The sequence below is a fragment of the Lontra canadensis genome, unplaced genomic scaffold, assembly GCF_010015895.1.
Source record: "Lontra canadensis isolate GAN:19392208 unplaced genomic scaffold, GSC_riverotter_1.0 scaffold57, whole genome shotgun sequence".
Classification (NCBI taxonomy): domain Eukaryota; kingdom Metazoa; phylum Chordata; class Mammalia; order Carnivora; family Mustelidae; genus Lontra; species Lontra canadensis.
Window position 1 is genome coordinate 12256621 of NW_022631051.1, and position 18831 is coordinate 12275451.

General features: G+C 51.5%; 1 protein-coding gene across 1 annotated transcript in view; it reads left to right on the top strand.

The window, feature by feature from the left end:
• CABIN1 (calcineurin binding protein 1) overlaps nucleotides 1-18831 on the top strand; it is a 156022-nt gene that overhangs the window by 26453 nt on the left and 110738 nt on the right. The window contains 11 exon segments of the mRNA XM_032876019.1: nucleotides 125-305; nucleotides 3736-3865; nucleotides 5294-5443; nucleotides 8182-8468; nucleotides 9535-9703; nucleotides 12575-12711; nucleotides 13254-13471; nucleotides 14780-14858; nucleotides 15446-15633; nucleotides 16463-16615; nucleotides 17808-18002. Coding sequence (XP_032731910.1) covers nucleotides 125-305; nucleotides 3736-3865; nucleotides 5294-5443; nucleotides 8182-8468; nucleotides 9535-9703; nucleotides 12575-12711; nucleotides 13254-13471; nucleotides 14780-14858; nucleotides 15446-15633; nucleotides 16463-16615; nucleotides 17808-18002 — 1887 coding nt within the window.

Consider the following 18831-nt stretch of genomic DNA (forward strand, 5'->3'; position numbering starts at 1 on the left):
TGTGTTGGCCACTTTTCTGGGTGGTTTGGGTGGCTGGGTTGGTGCTCTGCCCCCTCCCGTCACCATGGGCGCCTGCTCAGCGAGAGAGCCGATTGAGTGTATGTGCCCTCTGTGCTGCTTCCAGGCAGTCATGCTGGACTCCACGGACGTCAACCTCTGGTATAAAATCGGACATGTGGCCCTGAGGCTCATCCGGGTCCCCCTGGCTCGCCATGCTTTCGAGGAAGGGCTGCGGTGCAATCCTGACCACTGGCCCTGCTTGGACAACCTCATCACTGTCCTGTACACCCTCAGCGATTACACAAGTGAGTCAGGCTTTGATGGCTTTCTCCCATGTGCTCGTGTTTTGCTGACAGAGGAGGGAGGGCAGCTTGGGTAAGTTGGAGGCCTGGTTAACACTCGAGGGCTTTCTGCTAGACTGTCAGGAAGGGAGATGGCTTTGCATTCCTGCTTTATGGCGTGTGTCTTTCTCACTCAATTGAGATTTCTTGAGTGCATTGTGGTGATAGGTAGCATGCTCTCTGAGTGGTTTTCCCTTTGCTTGTCTCATTTCATCCTTGTATTATGCCATCCTGAGCCAGAACCTGTTTCCATAACTCACTGACAGATGGCCTAGCAGTTGCAGCTTGACTCCTCCTGGTGCTGGGGACCTCATTACCTATTGAGGCAGTCCATTCCTTTGTAGAGCAGCCAGGGCTACTAGAATGGTCTCTGCCGTCTGCCAGATGGAGCCCCATTCTGCCCTCCATTTGCTTAAGTTCCTTGGCTCCAGCCTTTCTGTCTGTTCTGCAGAGAATACCTTTGTCCTTTGCATGGGCTGGTCCTGAGGCAGGCACTGATGAGGTGTTCTAGGAGTCTGCCTCCTCTGGGTGTCCTCTGAGGCCAGAGAGGAAGGAGGCTCTCCAGGAGTGCTCAGAGCAGGGCTGAGTGCAGTGGGAGCCCGGGGCTCTGTCCGCTGACTATGCTGCAGGCTGGTCTGGTGTGTGCAGGTGCTCTGTGTCTGTCTGGGCCAGTTACTCTTTTTAGGATGGACATGCCAATGAGCACTTGCTGTCACTTTCAAGGTTTAGGCCTGGAAGACTGACTGGCAGAGGCTTTTTCCTTCCCTTTTTTAAAGACAAGTAGCGTGGACTGTTTAGAGAGGCACTAGGCCCTGTTCACCATTCCCCACCTCCGGTTCCCCGCAGCTGCTTTTTGATTGAGGTAGCACACACACAGAGGGAAGTGCACAGTATGTACATGTGGAACCTGTTAAGATGCAGAACATTTCTAGAGCCCCAGAAGGCAGGCTGCTTTGGCTCCCATTCCAGTCATTTCCATCCCGGAGGTGATCTTGATTTCTCTCCCTTTTGTTGCCAGAGAGGAGCTCTGCTTGTTGTTGAGGCTCCTCTAGGTGGCATCAGGTGGCAGCGTGTACTCTTCCCAGCCTGGCTCCCTGGGCCGTGGTCTTCCTGTCTGTCCGTGAATGCCCCCAGGCCATCACTCGGGGCTCTTTACTGCCATGTTGTCTATTATGTGCGTCTGCAACAATATGATGGTTCTGTGCTTGCACATTGAGTTCTTGCTTAACACTTCAGGGAACGTTCCTGGTGCGTACTCCAGAGGACACATCACTTGCTGTGCTGCTTGCCCCAGTTTTCATGCCCACCAGCGGAATGTGGTGGTGCTTGTGCAGAGCCCTTCTGACTCTCACAGCTCCCTTCAGGAGGTGTTCAGGCTCCTCTTGTAAGTTTTCTGGCAGCTTGAGAGCCACCTGAGGTGGACAGTCTTGTGTTCTGCCTTTCTTTCCCCAGGCTTTAGTTCTTTGTACCCCTCTCTCATGGTCGGAGAAGTTGTACTTGGTAAACTGAAGTCCTCGGGGGAGACCAGGCTTGGGGGCCTGAATGGCTGCCCTGTTTGGGAGAGCCCTGGCCTGATAGACCTGACACTCATTTATTGATTTTAGTACATGCACGCACGCATGCGTGTGTGTATGTATGTTTATAGACTCCATGCCCAGCCTCACGCCCAGCGTGAGGCGTGAACCCACGACACAGGTCAAGATGTGAGCTGAAATCAAGGGTCAGACGCTTAACTGACTGAGCCACTCAGCGCCCCAGACCAGACACTCATTTAAACCCCAAAGTGAAAGCAGCATGTTAATTCAACTCCCAGTGGCATTTATCTACTTGAGATGAGTAGGCAGGGGTGCTTGGGGTTGATGCCTGCTGACCACCTCTTGTTCCCTTGGAACTTCCCAGGCCTTCCCTCGGTGGGAGTGCCGGTGTAGTATAGCTAGTGCCATGAGCTTTACCACAGCCAAAATGCCCGCTGAGAGCCAGCATCACCAAAGGCTCAGGTCCTCCCTGGTTTTCTCTCTGGTCATCTCTTATGGCCACTCTCGTGTCTTACCGTGGTCCCAGAGAAACTGTGTTCTTGTTTGTGTGGGGCAGGAACCGCTAGGCCGTCTATGCAGCCGTTCGGTCAGCTACTTGCTAGGCTGTCCTGGGAACCCCCAGACCCTCCCTGTGCATAGGTTGCACAGCCTTCATGTGCCTTGTGGGGGGCATTGTGGTATCTATGGAGCTTTGTGACTAGGCTCTGCTCTCTCCTTCCGTGGCACTCTAGGAGGGCACCACTTCCTTCTGCCTCTCAAAGCTTCCATCCCCACATCTCTGCTTCTGTTCTACTTTTCCTTCCTCCTCACCCTGGATCCTTCTTTGGTTTTTCTTGACAGCAGTGGGTTGCAATCCATCTACACTCAGACTCTGAAGCTGAGCGGGGCATGGTAGTGGTCCCAGTGCCCAGTTGGAGCAGAGCTGATGCTTGGCTGCACTGTACTGTTTTCTTGTGTGTTCGCAGGTGAGGCCTGCTGACACTGGGCCTGCTGGGGACTTATTTATGGCAGTCACGTCTGTCAGGGGCTAGTCCCTAGAAATACTAAAGGCTTTCCTAGTTCACATGACAGCTCTGCTGTGTGACTCCTTGCCATCCCGTTTTTTCTTTTGTGTTGCTTTGCCTGTTACTGTCACCGCTCCTGGAGGAACTAGAGGATAGGCTTTCCAGATCATTGATTTGAAAAGGCTTATTGACATAAATGATGTGCATGCCTCTAATTGCAGGCAGTAAACTTTTTGGGTAAGAACAGTTTAAAAAAAAAAAAAGAAGGAGGAAAATTGGAAAATGCAGATAAGCAAAAGGAGCAGAAACAGGTTTTACGTGTACAAATGGAGTTACACTGTGTGGTCTGTTTGGTTTCCTGCCTTTCGCCCATGCCCTCTCGTGACCTTCCTTCTGGTCAGTGAGCACACCTCTCAACCCTTTGTGCAGTGACTGCTCAGCAACCCAGTGTGTGGATTGGGGAAGCTTTCCTTAACCAGGCTCCCTGGGTGCTGCTGAGTGCTTTCCTGATTTTTTGAAGGTATTTTCCAGTTTGCCAATAGCTAATGACTACGGGTCTCTTGGTTTTTGCAGCAATTCCTAGAAGTGGACTGCTGGGCTGAGGGTTGTGTAATACCCATGACTCTCTGGAAAGGTCATTGTACAGTCTGTCCTTGCTATCAGCATTTGGCTTTGTCTCATCTGCTGTGGGTAGTAGTATTTTCAGCATCTTTCCTAATTGAATCAGATTAAGTGGTATCTCATTATTTGCCAGCATTTCTTTGATTCCAGAGTAGGGTCATTTTCTTGGTGCTAACTGGCAAGGCCAGAGGTTGGGGTGCACACTCAGAAATCAGTTGTTTCTTTCCTTACCAGCATGTCTGTACTTCATATGCAAAGCTTTGGAGAAGGACTGTCGGTACAGCAAAGGACTGGTTCTCAAGGAAAAGATCTTTGAAGAACAGCCTTGTCTCCGGAAGGATTCCCTCCGAATGTTCCTTAAATGGTGCGTCCTGCCTCTTTCTATGCTGGTTCTGCACTCCCCTCTCCCCTAACAGTGTGTGGCTGGTGGATATCAGGAGGCTTGTGTACCTCCTTCTCTCAGGTCCTAACTTCCTGGCAGTTGAGCCCCTGCACTTCATCCCTTGCTGTACCCCCTCACCTGGCTTTGATCCTGCTTTGCCTATTAATTACCTGTGTGCCTAATCATAGCGGTGCCTCCTTGGCTCTCTGCTGCCCACCTTTCCCTCCACCCTGCCGGCTCTTGACATTCACCAGCTCTCCTCTGGGTGCTTGTGGCAGCCGACAGGCCACCATGTCTGCCTACCACCCGCCGTTTCCCTTTCCAGGGCTTTGTTTCCACGTGTTTCCCAAGATCAGTGTCCGTGATATGACTTTGACACCACTGCCTTGCCTCCAAGATAGAGCTCATGCTCAGAGCATCACCCGGAGCACCTTTACAGTTTGACCCCTTTAGTTCTTCTCCTTGCCTCCTATGTCTCCCTGGCCCAGGAGAGGACTGCCTTAGGTACCCGACAGAGTCCAGGCTTGGCCCCATTGTGCACTGTCCTGTCCCTGTGCCCTGGCTTCCTCATGGCCTCACCTGGAAGGCCAGCCTCCCACCTCTCCGCCCGTTGTGCCATTACTCCTTTATGTTCCAGCTCCCAGGTCATCCCTGGGCAGCTTTCCAAACTCTGGCTGCCTCCCACCCTCAACCTTCCAAATGAGCCAGCTCCTCCGTCCTCTGGTCCTTGGCCCCTGCAGCTCAGCTGGTGAGGGGGGTTAGTGGTTATTTATCTCTGTGTCTCTCCCTCTTAAGACTTTATTTCTTGTTCATATCTGTCCTAATGTGCTAACTGTCTTAAGAGAGAGAGAGAAAAGGGAAAAATAAATCCATAAGCAAGTGGCTTTGTGGTAGAGGCCTGAGAGGGGCCAGGACAGCCAGGGCGGGAGGGCAGGTACTGCCAGGCTGCCTCAGGTGGAGGCGTGTCTGTGTGAGGGCACCTGAGGCCTCAGAGCCCCTGACATTTCTGTGGTTTGGCTATACTTCGGCAAGCTTAGGTAGCCTGATGACTTGTGGGCTGGGCAGGAAGGGAAAGTTACATTCTTTTACAATTCTCTGTAGGTAATTGATAGCAAGGTTTTATTTTTCTGTGGCTTTTCTGACATTACTGTGATATTGTTAAACATATGAAAACCCTTAGCTCAATTTTGAATTGTAGAGGGAACAAAGGGTATTAGTCACTTCTATTGTATGTGGGTATTAAGAATGCTAATTACTGCCCTTAGAGGCCAGACTCAAGGGGTTATTTTATTTGTAGGAAGAATTAATACAGATTAAAGGGTATTAACTTAACTGCATCCCTGTCTGTAAAATTTCAGCCTCGGCTCCAGTTTATAACATTGTAATTTCTGTCTTTCTTACATGGTTTAGTGACATGTCAATCCATGATGTGTCAGTGAGCGCAGCTGAGACGCAGGCCATTGTAGAGGAGGCCCTGGGGCTGCGGAAGAAGCGGCAAGCGCTGACCGTGAGGGCAAAGGAGCCAGACCTGAAGCTCGTGCAGCCCATCCCCTTCTTCACGTAGGTTGTCCTGGTTCCTGGGGCTGCTGGGTCAGCCGGTGGGCCCTGCACAGGAGGGAGAGGCCCTGAGGCCTGCCCCGGGGCTGACGGTGTGAGGGGGGCCTGGTGCATACCAGACAGACACCTAGAGGTGCGCACGCACTTTTTGGCCGTCAAGAGGCAGGCCAGGCCTCTCCCAAGTACGCCCAGTTGAAATCTCTCTTTGCCCTTTCCATTCTTGATGCCAGCCACCTGCCACATCCCTGTGTGCCCCCTCTTGGTCTGCCCTTCCCAGAGGGGAAAAGGAAAGTAACATTTGCCAAGCACTAGACTGGCGGAAATGGGGTTCAGAGCAGGCAGATGGTGAATGGAGAGTCTAGAGTTGATCCCAGGTGTGGGTTCCATGGCTCTTGAGCTCCTGCTGTCCCTCTAGGGCCACACAGGGTGCCCTGGAGGATGGGCCTCCGCATAGCCTTTGTGAGTCCCACAGTGTATGAGAGGCCCTCCAGGGAAGGGAAAACTGGTATTGGCAGCCTCCCACAGTTGGGGTCATTCAGCCCCTTAGTGAGGTCTGGTGTGTAGTTTCTGTTTTTGAAATTCTGACTTTGAGTCCTGAATCTTTGAATTTAGCATGCCTTGAGAGCAATGTTCTCATACTCAGAGATGTCCCATAGTGGTCTATGGCTCCCACCCTGGATCAGACAGACCTGGGGCCAGTCCTGGCACCCCTAAGTGGATGACCCTGGGATGCTACATGCCACTCCCTAAAAGCAGGGAGAGCAATCCTCTCTTATAGAGTTGTTGTGATAGTGAAAAAGAACAGCTGGGGGCCAGCACAGAACAGCATTTCTGCACCCACTCAGGAGGGGCTGGCTTTGATCCATGGTACAGCTGCCTGTGTATTTCCACATGTGGAGTGTCCCAGGAATGTCTTCCCGCCCAGACCCTGACATGGTCAGGAAGTTGGGGCTGCTCTCAGACTCTTGTCAGATGCCCTTCCCGTTATTTTGTTAGATGGGTCAGGAGCCCCATCCTGTCTGAGTGTGGGCTCCCTAGCTGAGGTTTTTGGGAGTTTGGGAAGAACCCTGAGTTCCTCCCTGTTACAGTGAAGGAGAGGGAAGGCCTGAGAACACTGGAGATGGCTGGAGAGGATCCTGGCGATAGGACTAGAGAAGCTGTAAACTGGTGTCATGGTTGCCCTTGTGCCGGGGGAAGGCCAAAGGGAAACATGAGGGAGATGGGCTTGGCTGGAGGAAACCTTGCTTGGGAGTGAAGTCTGCGATTGGGTTATAGAGGAAGAGTGTGGAGTCCTCTGGGAGGGAAGGTGTCAGGCTTTTAAAATAACCACAGTTTATTGTAGGGCTTGGCACACTTGTCCCACAGGTAACCAGGTGGTAAATGCTTTAGGCTTTGTGGGCCAGGTACCATCTCTGTTGTGTACTCTCCTTGGGGGTGTGTGTGTTTGGGGTGGGGGTTTGTGTGTAACAATCCTTTAGCTGGCTCTTAGCTTGTGGGCTGTATACAACAGGCTGTGGGCACGGTTTGCCACCCCTTGGTCTATTCACTGCCCATTAGACAAGGCACGAGTGAATGAAATTGTGTACTTAAGGCATTAGACATAACCCAGCTATGAGCGAATTCTTCCCCGTGTGCATGTAGCCTTTACTGAAGACAGAGAAAGAGCAGGTAGGAGATCCCTTGTAGGAAATGAAAACTTCTATTTTCATTCTTCCCTCAGCATTTACTGGATGCCAGCTTCATGCCAGGCACTGTGCCCTGTGTTGGGGACTCAGCATGGTGGGTGCAGTCCCTCTCTGGGGGTGATCTAAAGGGTAGTCAGTCACCTGGAAGAAAAGGCACATGTCCCAAGCTGATGAGCCCTTGGAGGAGAGGAGCACAGCACCTTGCAGGGAGCTCATAATGGGGTCTGCACTGCTTTGGGGGTCAGGGAAGGCTTAGGTACTGGAGCTAGCGTCTGACAGAGGAGTGGCATTGACCAGGCAGAGAGGCTGCGGTTGGGGGTGAGGGCCTCATTTTGGGATAGAGAGAAGTCTGTGCAAAGGTCTTGTGTTATGCAGGGGTCTGATTTTGTTTGCAGAACTGAAAGTAGGCTAGCATGGTGGGAGGGTGGGGGTGAGGGTGGGGTGTGAGATGAGACCAGGCCAGTTGGCAAGGTCAGGCGCGTATTACAATGAGGCTGAGAGTGTGGTTTTTGGCCTAAGAGCGTGGGAAGCCATTCAGAGATGGATGGATATATCATACCACACCATATCATACCACAGCATACCATATAACACAACATAAAACATGAAACAAGAGACTCTTTACAACATAAGATGCCGTACCACAATAAAACACACATGACACAAATATCACAAGGCATACAACATAGCCATGATCTTGGCGTATGGGGACTCACAGATGATTTAAAAATTTGACTTTGTAGGGAAGGAGCTTTTGAAGTGAGTCAGTTTTCATGCCTGCCTGGTGGAGTCTGAGGGTGCCCGAGGCTGAGTTCAGGCCTTGTGCCAGGGCAGGAAGCTGTGGGCCCTGTTCCTGCTTGGTCTCTTCCACCTCAGTGTGTTAGACGCAGGATTTTGTCCATAACTGTGACAACAAAGCCCTGAGCCCTCCAGCCTGCCCTCATGGGGATGGTAGCCATGGGGCCATCACTGCTGCCTCTCCACAGGCCAGCTGGCCCTAGGCTTGGAGCACCCAGTGCTGGGTGCTGACCAGGTGTGGTGACCCTCTCCTTGCAGCTGGAAGTGCCTGGGAGAGAGTCTGCTGGCCATGTACAACCACCTCACCACCTGTGAGCCCTTGCGGCCCAGCCTTGGCAAGAGAATCGACCTGTCCGACTACCAGGACCCCAGCCAGCCTATGGTGTCTTCTGTGGTGGTGACCCCTGTCAGCGTGATCCAGCCAAGCCCTGTTACCACCAGCCCGGCTGTGGCTGTGGCAGAACCTGTGCTCTCTTATGCCTCCGTGGCTGCGGCCAGCTTCCCACTGCACAGTCCCAGCCTGTTGGAGACTGGAGTCCCTGCGGGTGAGGTCCTAGGGTCAGTTTTTGGGGAGGCCCAATTTGCGGGGCAGGAGTGAGTGTTGGGGTGCCCTGGCCTCCCCAGAGGGATGGATCTTGCTGACGCTTCTGGCCCAGGGTTTAAGTGGGCCAGCTCTGCAGGAAAGGCTGAGTCTGCTCCCAGAGCTGGGGCCCATCGGGGGTCCCTTCAGCAATGAGGCCCCCAAGGGACTGGGGTTGGAGCTCAGAAGCGAAGCTTCTTGGGACTCCTAAACTCCTGGCTGCTAAGTCCTGATGGAAGGGTTGCTCTTCTTGCTACTACCTGGGGAGCTGGCGGGGCCCTCTACTGGTCCTGTTCTCCTCCTGGCTGCGCCCTGTAGCACCACACTGTTGTGCACCAAAACTGGAGTGTTTTGACCTTGAGAAAGTCAGCAGAGTTACCACTATATGTGGTAGTATAGTTTTTGGTGGTTTTATTGATTTTTACTATTAATGAAGTAGTAAAAAAAAAAATTTCAGACAGCAGTTCCCAAGCCTTTTTTTGATTTCTGTGTCCCTGAATAAAAGACTCTGGCCGTTAAACGAGTTTCTGAATGAACTTGTATGTGATTGTTCATTTTTTGCTTAACCATACATGACACTCCTCTGCTTTCTTGTAATTCTCATGATGTTCTTCCTCACATCCTGTCATTGAATGCTCAGAAGGTGCTGGGTGGTGGGCAGAGTTAGTGTCACTGCCACTTGCTCTGTCATTCCCAAGTACATGCATTGAGGCACCAGAGGCTCTCACAGCCAGCTGGCGGGGGTGGGAGGAGGGACTGCTGGAGACCTTGGTGTTCTGTAGCCAAGGAACGTAATCTTCAGATCTGGCTTATGGGTTCTGGGAATTTGAACAAAGTGTGAGTCAAGTGTTTTGAGTTTGAAATTAACTTTCCTCAGGACTCTTGTTAAAGAAAAGATGGGAGGTTTCTTGAACATCAGAGATGACCATGAAACACGCTGGTAGAGTTAGATTAGAGGCACTGATGTGCCTTTGTAGTGCGTTTTCTGATCCCTGCCCCTTGTAAGATTTCAGTTTGCACTCTTTATGAAGGTGATGTTTCTGGGGGAGATAAATCCAAGAAAGCAGTGAAGCGGAAGAAGATTGCAGAAGAGAGTGGAGAGACAGCGAAGCGGCGGTCTGCCCGTGTCCGAAACACCAAGTGCAAGAAAGAAGAGAAGGTAGACTTCCAGGAGCTTCTGATGAAGTTCTTGCCATCCAGGTACCGTGTACTTTTTCTCATTTGTGAAAACAAGCAAACCTGCAAACCTCTAGCCTATACCACCAATAAAGTTTCTCTTTCCATTGCCTCCCCTTCTTCTGGGCACTTCCTTTGTTCTCCCATAGCATCTGTGCCAGTGTCCAAAGCGCAGATCTCAATGGATTGGGATTGTGGGGTTTTTCTCACCTTTCTTCCCTCTGAACTTCCTGAAGGTAGGAACTATGACTTAAACATCTTTCAGAGAACCAGATACTCCCTGGGCCCTCAGGAGATGGATGGATCACCGAGCTGGAGGCCACTCACTTATGTCCTCATGCACACATAGACACCCACTTTCTGGGAGACCTAAGGCTACTGCTGCTTGGGTGCAAACTCTGGGAAACCCCACAAAAGGTAGCACCCATTCCACTTTCAGGAAGAGTGTGCATGCTTGGTTTCTCCAGGCTCAGTAGGGTTCCCTCGAATTCTGAGAAAGAGGACAGGCTCATAAATCTTCCCTTGCTTTCACCCATTCTTAGTGTTGTCAGAGATGCCTTAAGGGAGGAGAAGAGTCCAGGCTGCCCCCAGCTGGGAGGGGCCTGGGTGCCTGTGCTCCTTAAGTCCATTTTCACCAGCGCTCCTGCTTTCTGCCCTTGCCTCCCCAGCTCCTCCAGAGCCTCTAATTCCTGAACCCTCCTGGCCACCATTGTTTATGGTGGTGGTACATGGGCTTCCTAATGCCTCCTCCCCTGTCCTTAGCTGAGTGGAGAGAGCAGTTCTGTTTCTGCTGCTCCATCATCTTGCTGCCATCTGACATTTGGTGAACACGTTTCTTGTCTGCTGGGGCATTCTCTCCTATCCCCTGTATCTTTTAATCCCTTCACAGTTTCTGGAGTGGAGTTTAGAAGGTAACATGTGTGCATTTTTTCTTTTTTTAAGATTTTATTTACTGACAGAGGGGGAGGGAGAACAAGCCAAGGGAATGGCAGAGGGAGAGGGAGAAGCAGGCCCCTGGTTGCTGAGCAGGGACCCTGATGTGGGGCTTAATCCCAGGACCCTGGGATCATGACCTGAGCCGAAGGCAGATGCTTAACCCACTGAGCCACCCAGGTGCCCCTTCAGTATGCGTCTTTAACCAAGAGTCCTCAGTCTTCAGTGGTTTGGCCTTTGACAGTTTATTTTCAAGGGTGATAACATCCACATGCAAGAGGAGGAGCCAGAAGCTTTAGGTGGATTGTGAATCCATTTTGCTCCTTTGTTGCCTCTTTTTCTTTCTGGGGTGAAAGTGAAGTGCTTGGAAATCAGGTTTGTTTTCTGTAAGTGGAGGATGTGATTGGTGCTCTCTGATAAATTCCTCTTCAGGGTTAGTGCCAGGAGCAGGTCTCCTTTCAGGATAGCTGCAGGATGGGGCCATGGTTGATGATGCCAAGGGTCTCGGTGACCCATTTCTCTATCTTCTGTTCAGCCCTGATGAAAGAGTCTTAGCCTCTTTTTTTTTTTTTTTCAAGGTATTTCTTTATTTATTAGGGAGAGCAAGAGACCACAAGCAGGGGGAAGTATCAGAGGGAGAGGGAGAAACAGGATCCCTGATGTGGAGCTCAATCCCAGGATCCTGGGATCATGACCCAAGCCAAAGGCATACATTAACCTACTAAGCCACCCAGGTGCCCCTAAAATTTTTTTTAAAGCAATCTCTGTATCCAGTGTGGGGCTTAAATTTATAGCCCTGAGATCAAGAGTTCATGCTGTACCCACTGAGCTAGCCAGGCACTGCTCTTTCCCTCTTTATGTGGAATGTTTTCTATCTTCTTTATCTTTATTTTATTATTTTTTAAAGATTTTATTTATTTGATTGAAAGAGATCATAAGTAGGCAGAGAGGCAGGCAGAGAGAGAGGGGAAGCAGGCTCCCTGCTGAGCAGAGAGCCTGATGCAGGGCTCGATCCCAGGATCCTGAGACCATGACCTGAGCCAAAGGCAGAGGCTTAACCCACTGAGCCACCCAGGCGCCCCTTTATCTTTATTTTAATTGTTGGTTTCCATGTCTGCTTCTTCAAATGGCCACGTAGGAGCAACGTGAGAGCGTGCCCAGGGTAGTGATCCTGGGGGTGTGTGCATAAATAAATGAAGCCATCCAGTAGGGCCCTGTTTTATGTGTTTATGCCCCAGGGCTGCTTGGTTAAGGAGAAACTGCCGGAAGGCCAAAACGTGGTCCTTGGGAGGTGCTGAAAGAATCATCCTCCTCAGGCCCAGGGCTTTGTGGTGAGCCACGGAGCCATGGAGGGCCCAATCTCAGAAGGGCCTTTTGTGTCCCCATACTCCACTCATTCCACTTTCTCCCTGTTTGCTGGGCTCCCTTTCATTCTTAGAATATTCCTGGTGCTCTTCTGGCCTGTGCCTCTCCACCTGTCCTTGTCCTGCTTTGCATGGCCAGCCTGTTTTCCTCCTCCATTGTCAGCATGGACATTAATTCCCTCTCAGAGGCCTTCCTGATTCAGTTCTCCAAAGAATGTGCCCGGTGACCCTCTGTCTTAAGCACTCTGTGGTGGTTGGTCCTTATTTGCGCTCTTTGTTTCATGTTTCTGTTTATTGTCTTTTTCTCCCATTTAGAAGGTAAGCTTACTGTGGGCAGGGTTTGCCACACTCACAGCTGAATTCCAGTTGAAGTCCTGTTGGTGGAATGAATGAATGAGTGAGGGTATAGGTTAGATGCCAGCTCAGAAAGGCGTGGAAAGAGGCAGAGCCTCCCAGAGGCCTGGATTTCGGACCCCTTCCTCTCACTAATTGGCCTCTTGTTCTGTCTTGCTCATTCATTTCTCTAATTGGAAGAATTCAAGTGCTCATGTCAGAGTGTGTTGGTATGACTTTTGTGATGTTGGTGTGTTCCATGCAGGCTAAGAAAGCTGGACCCAGAAGAGGAAGATGACCCATTTAATACTTACGAAGTCCAGTCAGAAGCCAAACTCCAAAGCTTCCCGAGCGTCGGGCCTCACCGACTGTCATACGACTCGGCGACATTCATGGAATCTGGTAGGAATTGAGCAGCTTGATCATTCACTGTTGGGAATTCTTCTTCCCATTATCCTATAGCCTGCTTAGGTTTTGTTCTGGGAAATGGTTCTGGGGTGATCTTTAAAGCATGGTCAGGGGTTTTCCTGGATTTGTCTTGGGCCTGAGCAATGTGGTCGGTTGGGAGATCTGCTGAAATGTCTAGGATCATGCTTGACTGTGCTCTCTGAAGGGTGTGTGCTTCAGGTGGAAGCTGGGGGCATGGCTTTGCAAGTCACGTGTACGTGACCCGGCTATTGAGGGCACATCTTGAGGCAGCGTGTGCAGGTTGGCCCTTCAGTCCCCACATCAGACCTGGAGATTCAGAGCAGCTTGCTCACAGCTGGTGAGGGCTGGAGCCAGGCTTGGGGAGCACCGCCCCTTGGGAGGCCACAGGTGCTCTCCTGGCGCTGCCCCTGCCTGGCCCGGCCCTGCCTCTGCCTCTCTCTTCTCCCAGAGGAAATGGGAGACCCTGGCGTGGGAGGTCCTTCATTCCAGTCAGCTGTTTCTCCCTCCCTGGGCAGAGAAGCAGGACGTACATGCATTCCTGTTGGAGAACCTGACCAACGGGGGCATCCTGGAGCTGATGATGCGCTACCTGAAGAGCATGGGCCACAAGTTCCTGCTGAGGTGGCCGCCGGGGCTGGCAGAGGTGGTGCTCAACATCTATCACAGCTGGAGGAGGCACAGCACCAGCCTGCCCAACCCGCTGCTGAGGGACTGCAGCAACAAGCACATCAAGGTCAGGTGGGCGGGGGGCCTCTTAAGGTTTGGGGGCGGGGGCGGGCTCTGTGGGTTGCTGTCCTGTTGAGCCTCCTCAGTTGCATCCATTTGTGGGCCCAGAACCTGAGCCTCTGGGGAGTCATGGGAACTGGTTTGTGTCTAGAAGGGTCCCTGGTGGCTGAGTGGAGGCTGCACTCGGAGGTGAGAGTGGGCATGGGGCCATTAGAAGGCTGTTGCCGGGTGAGTGTCAGCGGTGGCAGTGGAGTGGAAGGTTCTGGAGGTACAGCCTATAGGATGAGCTGTAAGCTCATGAGGGAATGAGATGGTGGACAGGGCTTCTGGGGCTGGCCCCGGCACAGGGGTTGGTTGGTTGTGGGGTGGCTTACCAAGATGGAGGAGAGCCAGTGGAGAGAGTGGGTGAAAGTGAAACATTCGGCTGTGTTCCAGGTGCCAGGGAATGTTACCAAATTGTGTTTTAGCAGGTGAGAAGACAGAAGTACAGAAGCTAAATAGGTTGCTTAGGGAAGTGGTGGGGCCCACTGTAACTAGGGGGCTGACCCATGCTCAGCCTCCCCACTGACGGCACTCTGCACCCCAGGCTCCTCCACTCGGAGCTTCTTGAGGCTCAAGGGAACACTGGATGCTCTGGACCCCTTCTCCTGTTACGGGGGAAGGCTGGATGCCTGGGAGGGTGCACTGGGAGCCTTTAGAGCCTGTCGGGTTGGTCTTTCTGACTGGGGACACAGAAGGCAGAAGAGCTTAGGGATTTGACAGGTCCTAAGGGCCATGTGAGCCTGTGCTCCCTCCACAGGGACAGCTCAGGGACTGTGTCCAGCTGTTGCTCATTAGGCCTGTTCCCCAGGGGCAGTGTGGAGTGGCTGGAGGAGGTGAGGCTTTGGTCTCCAGATGAATCAGGTTGGTTATTTCTCAGCTTTGCCCACTTGGCAGGTGGCTCCTCGTTGCTGAACTTCAGCTTCCTTGTGACTCTGGAAGTGATGCCTGACCCAACTACTTTTGAGGCTTGAGTGCTGTAGTACGGTTGCAGCATCTGGTCTGACATTTGGCAGGTGACAGAGCTGCCCCTTCCGTAGGGCAGTCCCTTAGGACTGAAGACAGGTCTCTGGCTCCTCCCAAGTCTTGTGCCAGTATAGATCCATGTGCCTCTTTTTATGTCCTGGCAGGTAGCCATTGATTATAAAATGGAAAGTAGGTTGAAGAAAGAGTTATATGTTTATCAAAGTAAGTTGTAGTTTCATTTCATCCCATGCCTCACCCTTTGGTGCCTCTTTATGACTTCATTCCTGACCTTCTGGTGCCTGTCCTGCAGGATATGATGCTGATGTCTCTCTCCTGCATGGAGCTCCAGCTAGACCAGTGGCTGCTGACCAAGGGCAGAAGTTCTGCAGGTAGGAGGCATACTGTATTCTGTGGTAGGAGTAATTTTCCCAACCCTCAGCAGCCAGGAGGAAACAGGAGTGGGAGGCTGAGTCATGGAATTCAGAGTTCCATCTGCAGTGGGCACATTTCCTGGGTTGGCTTGTTGGACTAGGGAAAATCCAGGGTCCCCGAGAAATCCTTTGAACGCTCAAGAAGTAGTTAGTTACAGCTGAGCCCCCAGAGGGAGCCACCTGCCTACTTTTTCTGTTATTCAGGATTGAAGGAAGTAGGATCTCAGATTTCTTGTCATCACCTGACACTTTATGTGTCCCAATAATTTTTCTAGATGATGTGTATCATTCTGACTTTTAAACCACTATTTGGTGAACAAAGTTGAGTAAGTAAAATGAGGGCCATTGGGGTCTCTCCATCTCTGTCTGGTTTGTCTGATTTCTCTGATGCTGGCCACTTGAGAGGCTGTAAAGCTCCAAGGGGCTCAGGGTACTCCTGGACACTAAAGCAGGTGTGGTGGGGGCTAAGGGCAAGCTCCAGGGAGCAGAAGGGTGTCTGGAACGTGCACATGAAATTGACTTGTTCTGGCCTGAATGGTTTACAGTGTCTCCTCGGAACTGCCCTGCTGGTGTGGTGAATGGCAGGTTTGGGCCTGATTTCCCAGGAACCCACTTCCTGGGGGACCTCTTGCAGCTGTCATTTGCCTCATCCCAGCGGGACCTGTTTGAGGATGGCTGGCTGGAGTTTGTGGTCCGCGTTTATTGGTTGAAGGCTCGGTTCCTTGCACTGCAGGTTGGTTCTGTGGTTGGTTCCCTGGCCCCAAAGCTGGGGGAAGAGAGCTGGATGTACTCTGGAGAATATGTGTGCAGGTGCACATATGGCTCCTGCCTGGCGCAGAGCTCAGGAGGAGGAAGTGGGATGTGGTGGGGAAGCTTGAGATCTCAGGTAACCTAGGATGGCCCCCAGTTTTTCCAGCATATCAGCATGACCACAGAACTCTGGAAGGGATCTCCTGTGCACCCTATAGGCCTCCACACTCAGGATTGCCTTGGGTTCTTAAACCCTTTGCCTTTGTTTTCCTGAGAGCCCCTGAATGAGTGCACAGATGGATGCAGAGTTTTCTAGAAGGGAAAACCACTTATCTTGCATGACTTCTCAGAAGGCTTCCCCTCAGAGCCTGGTCTAGATGGCCAGGGTGGACTAGCCATCACCTCACATGGTGGTGCCCAGTACACTGTGGTGGAATGAGTAAGATTGTCATAGTCGGCTCTGGAATTAGGACAGGCCTAGCTACTAATCCTGGCTCGGCTGGTTTTTTGCTCATGATCTTGAACAAACACTCAGCCTTCCTCACGTGTCCTCAGTGTCTTCATCTGCAACATAGGGTTAATGATACCTTCCCTTAGAACTGTGGTATGAAGTGATCATTCATTTGTCCAACAAATACTTGTTGAGCTCCAGCTGTGTCCAGGAACCCTTTTAGAGGATGTAGCAGTCTCTGGATAAAACCGCCCTCCTGGTGCCTACAGTCTAGTGGGATCAGGGAGGTAAGGCACCTGGCACAGCACAGGGAGTTTCCTTCCTTCTGTTCCTGACCTTTGACTGCTTTTCCTCTGACCAGGGAGACATGGAGCAGGCCCTGGAGAACTATGACATCTGCACAGAACTTCTCCAGAGCTCCACTGCCATCCAGGCTGAGGCAGGGACTGAGCAAAGAGACATCGTCATCCGCCTGCCCAACCTCTACAATGATTCTGTTGTTTCCTTGGAGGAGGTGAGTGGGAGTTATTTAACGGTGTTTTCTTGGTCAAAGATTTATTCTGGGTTGGCTGAGTTGGACCAGGCCTGCCATGTCCCCGTGGAGCAAGAGAGCAGCCCAGGTGCTGAGCAGGGCTCCTACCTCTCAGGGGAGGATGAAGGAGCCTGGGAGAGGCTAGCTCTGGGGCACAAGGGCACCTTGGACTATGCCCACCCCCCCAACACACACACTGAGGGAAAGCCCATCCAGGTGGTAGGGGGCAGGGTTGGAGGGAGGCCTTCGGCAAGATCTGGAATGATCATTGCTCAGCTCTCTGGGCCATGTGCTGCAGCAGCTCTAGCGGGATTAGAGGGAAACTGCTGTAGAAGCCTGCAATGCTGGTCTGACTGTGGGTTGGGTCAGCAGTTTGGGGCATGTATGTCAGGCTCTGTCCGTTTCTGATCCTGCTCTTACTGCGCAGCCTCAGACCCCACCCAGTTCCATAGCTGTGACATGTCCACTTCAGCTGACTGTCCTTCAGACTCTTACAGAATTCTCTGGGCAAGGCCAAGTGCAGTGCCTCTGGTACCTGCGTTCTAGGGGAAACAGCAGAACTCTTGCAAGGAGAGAGTTCTGTGGGTCAATGCTGTGTCTCAGCCTCTGGACCAGGGCTCCCCCAAGTCTCCAGTGGCCTCTGGTTCCTCAGTTCCAGGAGTCTGGTTTGCTGTCCAACTATTGTGGCAGAGAATTATCTGGAACCTCTCTGCTTCTGGGGTAGTTTTTGTATTTTGCTATTTTTTTAAGGTATTTAATCTCTATACCCAAGGTGGGGCTCAAACTCATGACCCTGAGATTAAGAGTTTCACGTTCCTCTGACTATGCCAGCCAGGCACCCCATTTTTTGCTTTGTTTTTAAAAGAATTGAGTGCCTTGACTTTAATAGAAATCCTTTTTTTTTTTTTTAAAGATTTCATTTTTTATTTATTTGATAGAGCATGCGCACAAGCGGGAGTGGCAGGGAGAGGGAGAAGCACGCTAATGACTGAGCTGCCCAGGCACCCCAATAGAAGTACTTTTTATAAAGCTATTGTTTAATGTAAATGTTGGTGTACTAACAGAGAGTCTACTTTCGTACTCCTCATCTGGGTCTAGTGAGTGCAGACACTGGCCAGATTCAGAGAGGATGTGAGGGGTTTGTCACTGGGCAGCATGTCTGGGCTTTTTCCAGATTGATAAGAACCTGAAGTCACTGGAGCGGTGCCAGTCCCTGGAGGAGATTCAGCGGCTCTACGAGGCTGGGGACTATAAGGCCGTCGTGCATCTGCTTCGCCCCACCTTGTGTACCAGTGGCTTTGACCGGGCTAAACACCTGGAGTTTATGACTTCTATTCCAGAGAGGCCAGCCCAGCTCCTGCTGCTGCAGGTGTGTGCTGCCCACGGTCCCTCTTGCCCTGACCTCGTACCTTCTTTGCTTGGTTGTGGGTTTCTTCTCTGAAGGTTTTGAGGTGGCTCTCAAGGACATGCTCCTAGGCGAGAAAAGCAGGAATAAAAACTGCCGAATGGCACCCAGGAAGATGCTAGTTAGAACACGTGGTCAAGACTGGGGGAAGCTGGAACCTAGGAGAGCAGGTTCCAGGGTTCTGTGTGGCTCAGGACAAGTCCATGCTTGAATCGGAACATCTGCCTGGCAAATGAGGAAGGGAGACTAGTCAGCATGGCACCCAGCGATCCACCTGCTTGTTCATCTGCCTTTTTGTATTACCTTTAGAATTAAGTTTTGAGTAGATGTTAAAATGGACAAACTATACAGTATAGTCAAGACCAAATAAATACCTGTGTAGAGTCACATGATTGATTTTTTAAAAAGAACACCACTGTGGTGTTTAAAGCCATGTGTCCTCTCGACTCCCTCCGAGTCTGCCTTCTTCAGGAGGTAAACACTGAGCACGGGGCATCAGGATCTGCTTGGTGCCATTCAGTTAGTCTCTCTGTGCCTTGGTTCCCCATCTCTAGAATGGAGACAACCATTTTCCATCCCTCAGCGGCCTGCTGTAGGTGTTATACAAGTTAGTGTGTGTTGGCACCATGCCTGGCATGTAGCAAGCGCCATGTGGTGTGCTGGCTCACACCAGTGCCACCATCTTTGGAAGCGTGGGGTTGGATGATAAACATGGATGGTGATAAACACGATGTGCTTAGGGGCATTGCGGGGGTCTGGTGTCCTGTCTCTTATGGTTCACACGCTAATCAGT